Source organism: Belonocnema kinseyi, chromosome 3 (genome assembly GCF_010883055.1).
Source record: "Belonocnema kinseyi isolate 2016_QV_RU_SX_M_011 chromosome 3, B_treatae_v1, whole genome shotgun sequence".
Classification (NCBI taxonomy): Eukaryota; Metazoa; Arthropoda; class Insecta; order Hymenoptera; family Cynipidae; genus Belonocnema; species Belonocnema kinseyi.
In genome coordinates, this window is record NC_046659.1 from 49,484,185 (window position 1) to 49,489,620 (window position 5,436).

Here is a 5,436-nt window from a genome sequence, read left to right on the forward strand (position 1 = left end):
GATATCGCTTTCTTGCGAAGATAGTAGTGTTTGATCAAAACTCGAAACTCAGATTTTTCCATATTAAAAAAAACTCGGAGGTTAGTCGCTTCTCAGTGCTGTTACTTGCAAATGCGTAAACATAAATGGCTAAAGTTTTGACAGGCGTCATTTGAAGGATCAAGCTCGGCGAAAATGGTTCACATTAGTGAATACTAATGCCATCTCTTAGAATTTTCAGGTACTTATCAGACTGCCTAGTACACTCATGGTGGCGGCTTGCTACTTCCCAGGCGCAATAGTCATTTATAGTCTGTGGTTGAAATATGAAATCGTACAATTTAGAATTGCAAGAGAAAAACTTATCAGAGTAATATATGGGCTAATTTTCAAGCCTGAGGAAGCGCCTTAATAGTTACACGCCAAGCCATTTCCAAGCGTCTGCATGCGTTGAGAATGATTAAAAAAACATGGAACTTGTGTTTCGTAGGATTTTTTCCATTTTGTGCCATTTGAGCGTCGTTTTTTCGCCTATGAAAAACTGCTTCAGCGGCAAAAAGGAAGGGTTTTCTTCATCCCATCGTGACGGGTGATGAAAAATGGATTCATTACAGTAACCCAAAGAGAAGAAAGTCGCCGAGACTGCCCGGGCATGCTTCTACGTCGTCGGCTTCGCCGAATATTCACGCATCAACACTTCCCGCAAATGACGATTATTTAGCACAAAATCCAACATTTTGACACAACCAAAAGTATATAACGGCAAAATAAAATCACTAACGTTTTCAACGGGTTTTTTACCATATGTCTAAGCTTGGTTAATGATGTTTTGAATTTAAAAATCGACCAGCACTTACTGCTGGGGCCATGTATTGGCAAACAGCGAGAACTTAGTTGCGCACCTAATAGTATGTCATTAAATTCAAACTGTAACAAATTTTTCATTCGTCTTCTATAGGGACTAACAAAAGGGCATCCCTAAGATCTATTGTTGCCTTAAAACAATCTCGAACAAGTAAACCTAATACCGTTTCAGTATCTTCCATTTTAAAATGAAATATCGATTGCAAAAATAAGGTGTCGCTAGCGAATTCTTTCCAAACACCAATGAAGAATTTTGACCTGGCGGTCATTTTACTTACCGTCAATATTGACGACGGTTTGGTTGCGAGTACCGAGGCCGGTTTTGTCCGCTCTGATGAGAGGTGGTGTAGCTCCTCTTCGGCAGACCCTTCAAGTTTAAGGCTGGCTGATTGTTAGAGTAAGAAGAAGCATTATATGCTGATGAACCTGACTGACTTTTAGACTGGAAATCATTCTTAGGCTTCTTTGCAGGAATATTGGGTGAAGGTGGCTTTGAAATATCCTTGTGTTGCTTCTCCATAGCCTAAGCCACTTTCAAACGTTGAGGGAAATTCTCACCATATAAAAAATGTTTCATTGGTAAATCCTCTGACATACTTTTGACAATTCTCTTAAGGTTAAAACTGATAAACGATCGTCTAGTTGCGGAAGTAATGTGGAAAAATTCTGCTAATAAGCGACCTGCATCGCTGAAGTTTGCAACAACATAGGTATATTTTCTATTTCCAGACTTTAAACAAGCTATCAGCGCAGAACCAATTGCACACAAGACAGCAAAGAACTCCTGCTGCTGCGCAGTGACGGAAATTCATCTTTCTTGATTGCAGCGTCGGTCATCGTTCTCTTTATTTCAGGGATAATAGCAAGAAATATAGCCTTGTTTGGATCCTCTCCGACAATTTTTAGGAAACGTCGCATCAAGCTGTGGGTCTACAGCTGTTGCATTGCCCTTCTTCAAAGAATTAGGGTTTGACACCTTTAGATCATTCAATGACAACATATCCTTACTTCTGACAACCGGTGGTTGTGGCTGTACACTAAAACCATTTTTATGCTCAACTCTCATGACGGGCGGCAAAGAGTAAGAACGGTGTTCAAAAAACCGGTTGGGCGGCCGTGATACGGGCCTACGGGGTGTTAAAAGAAATCTAAAAATTCAAAGAAAAACATTTGATTATAAGAGGATTCGTCGTGCCTTTCAGGCGGCGATCACATCAATTAGACCGAGAGAAAAATACGCTGAGAGTAAATACTTACCGGCCATAATGGAAAGTATCTCTCCAATAGCGTTTATGATTATCTAGCCGATAATTATATAAATCGACGCTTGGTGAGCGACGGGAACCATGGCGTGAGCGAGAACGATTGCGGGTTTTCCATTTTCCTTTCTGAGCGTTCATTTTTTCTCCTGATTTCAGTGCTAGATAATTTGCTCCGTCTCTTCCTTTTATGGTGACGACTTCTTTCAGATGAATATTCACTTCTTTTTTTCATTACTCTAATTTTTATATAATTTTATTGAACTTAACGACGGGGTGAAACCGCGCAGAAATAGACAATGAAAGTTGACCCTAGCAACGAGTAGCAGGTGCTAGTAAAGCACGCAGGCAAATTCAATTTACTCTCTTTTAGATATTGTGGATAAAACGTGTAGGATTGACACTACTACATTATGATGTGGAGGACGAGAAGACGAAAAATAATTTTTAAAAAATAATATATTTCAAGCTTTAAAATCTTTCACATTTGCAAATATGTAATTTTGAAAAGCTCTTGTATAATTTTTTTAATAAAAAGGCGCCAAATAAAATTTTCACGTGACTTTAAGAGTCAAATAAAATTCAAGAAAAAACATGCTCACTATTTGCAGAATCTCGATCTGTAAACTTAGCTATATTTTCAGGCATTCCGGAAATTACGAAAGATTCGGCTAGTGAAAACTATAGTGAAGAGGATGACCCAACGAGAAGAAGTAGAGGCATGGCCCAAGGTCAAAATTATGGATATCGGGGCGATACTTATGCCCCAAGAACTCCTGAGGCACATCGAGCTGGTAAGCCAGGACCTGGACCAAGGCCACAAGATCCTTATTATGATCAAACAGGTAATGATAATAAACTAGAAAATTAAAATTTCGAAACCCGGGAGAAAATTATATACAATTCTAGCAAGAAGAATATTTTACTTCATAACATTACGAAGCGATCCAGAATATTCTACAAAATTCAACAACTTTCTAAAAAAAACCAGAGATGTATTAAAATCAAAAATTTCCAGTGAAATTATGAGTCCCTGAACAAATTTCCAGAATATTCTAGAGCATGCCAGATAAGTGCAGATTGTTCAAAATCATTAAAGAACAGAAAAGAATATTCTATTCCAGAACATTCTAGAACATACACAAATATATTCTATAAAATTACAACAGAACCAGGACCAGAACAGTGAAGATTATTAAAATAAAACAAATTTCAGGATGGTCTATACATTGCAGATTATTTCAAAATATTCCATAATATTATAATTCTAGAAGAGTTCAGAGAAAATTCTAAAACATTACATAATACCTTAGACAGGTGTAGCCTATTCGAGAAAAGTCAAGAACATCCAAAAATATTGCAGAGCTTGCCAAAACATTATCTATAGAATATTCTAGAATATTATAGAACATTTAAATACATTTTAGATTATTCGAAAAAAATACATAATATTCCAAAACATTTCAGAATTTTCTAGCAGAGTCTAGAACATCATGTATATTTCAGAACATTCGGAAGCACTCTAGAAAGGTCAAGGACATACTTGACTGTCTTGTCCGTGACTGAATATCCAACGGTCGTTCAGTAACTGAATACCCGGGTACGCCTATGATTTGAACGTAATTCATTTTTTTCTTATTATTTTTTCCGCATATAGTTGATTGTTGTGATATATGCGGTTCAACTTATGTTAACCGCCAGCAAGTCACAACGTAGTAAGTCACATTTCCCGCATGAACGTCCCTTGGGGAAGCAGGATAAAACCGCTATAATTAGCTACATATATAATTTAATAATAAGCTCACAGAGTTACCGAGGTACCTATTCACTAAAGAATCGACATGTCAACCGTAACTTTTAGGAACAATGCTTTTTTTAATTTCTTAATTAATTAAAATCTTGAATGAGCGCAAAAATACCCTAATAATAGGGGTCCGAGAGGATTTAGAGATTTTTTCACAGAAAATACACAAATTTTGAGTTTGATTTTCGAATAAATGCCACAGGTTTACAAATACCAGTCAATATTTTGACCCAAAAAGATAAAAGTATTTTTCATGTATTTTCGTGCGCTGAATTCAAATCCGTCACTTGTTTCGCGCCATCAGGTCAAATTTTTGTGACTTCGTATGCTGGTAGCATTGTTATTCCTGTAGCTGATCATGCTGTTCTTCAAAAATTCCAACCTAGATGAAAAAGTTATATATTGTATAAGTGATATATAGTGAAAAAAACGCTGATGTTTTTCATTTGTTTTATATGGAAGAGTTCATAAGACAAATGAAATATCAAAAGTATAGTTGAAGGTGTAACCAACAACGAGGAATTTTCATCGATCGTCCATCAAATAGAGTAATAAACATTGAAATTAAAATTTCAATTTTAAATCTTCGATCATACGATCATTTATTAATAAAATTAGTTTATAACAACGTTTCGGCCACATTTTTGTGCCTTCTTCAGGTTTAAAACATTTTGTGTATTCTAAAATTAATAATATAATAGTAATTAATAAATAAATATTTAAAAGTCAAATTTTTTTAAAAAGGTAATCGAAAATTTGTTTTAACAATCTACTTACACTTTGGGTCATAATAAAATTTTATTTTTTTTTTTGATAAATATTAAATCCATATTTGAGTCAGTGTTTTTCCATTTTCCAAACGAAAAATATCATTTCATAATCACTATTTGTTTAAAAAAAAAATTATTTTTAATTTCTGTAGTCATACTTAAATAATATGTAGATTATTCAAATTTTTTGTGTGAAAATTTTTAATTTTAAAATTCATTTTGAACACGTATTGTGGATAAACCAAGGTCTACCGAGCTCGAAACTGAGCATGATACTGAAATAATGTGAATTAAACGATTGGAAAGTGTTTACATTTAGTTTAACTTATAACGTCGAATAAACTGACAATAATATTTTTGAATTCAGAACTGAATCGAAATTTTAATTAATATTTAAAATACTTAGATATGTATTATCAAAATTTTCTATTTCAGTTTGTAAATTTATGGAGTTCCTTTTGTATTTTTAATGAAAATTGATTCTAAGATTCTCCTTTTATATATGTTTTTTTCTTTTCCTAATATTTTTATATTGTTAAAAGTAAAATCAAAATAATGATCATGTGTCCATGCATGTTTCGATAGTCCTGTTTTTTGGTTTCCTATTCGACAATCTCTTTTGTGCTCTGTAATTCTATTTTTTAGTCTCTGCCAGTTACACCTATCTAAACTTTATTACATTGTTTGCATTTAATTAAATATACCACATTTGATAAATTCTCTTTTAAATCAGAGTCTTTAATGTTCTGAAAAGTGTTTC

The 5,436-nt window shown here is 34.1% G+C and overlaps 1 protein-coding gene across 1 annotated transcript in view; it reads left to right on the forward strand.

The window, feature by feature from the left end:
* LOC117170250 (peripheral-type benzodiazepine receptor-associated protein 1-like) overlaps positions 1-5,436 on the forward strand; it is a 212,871-nt gene that overhangs the window by 116,756 nt on the left and 90,679 nt on the right. Inside the window, exon 11 of the mRNA XM_033356885.1 lies at positions 2,747-2,947. Coding sequence (XP_033212776.1) covers positions 2,747-2,947 — 201 coding nt within the window. The remainder of the gene's footprint in view (positions 1-2,746; positions 2,948-5,436) is intronic.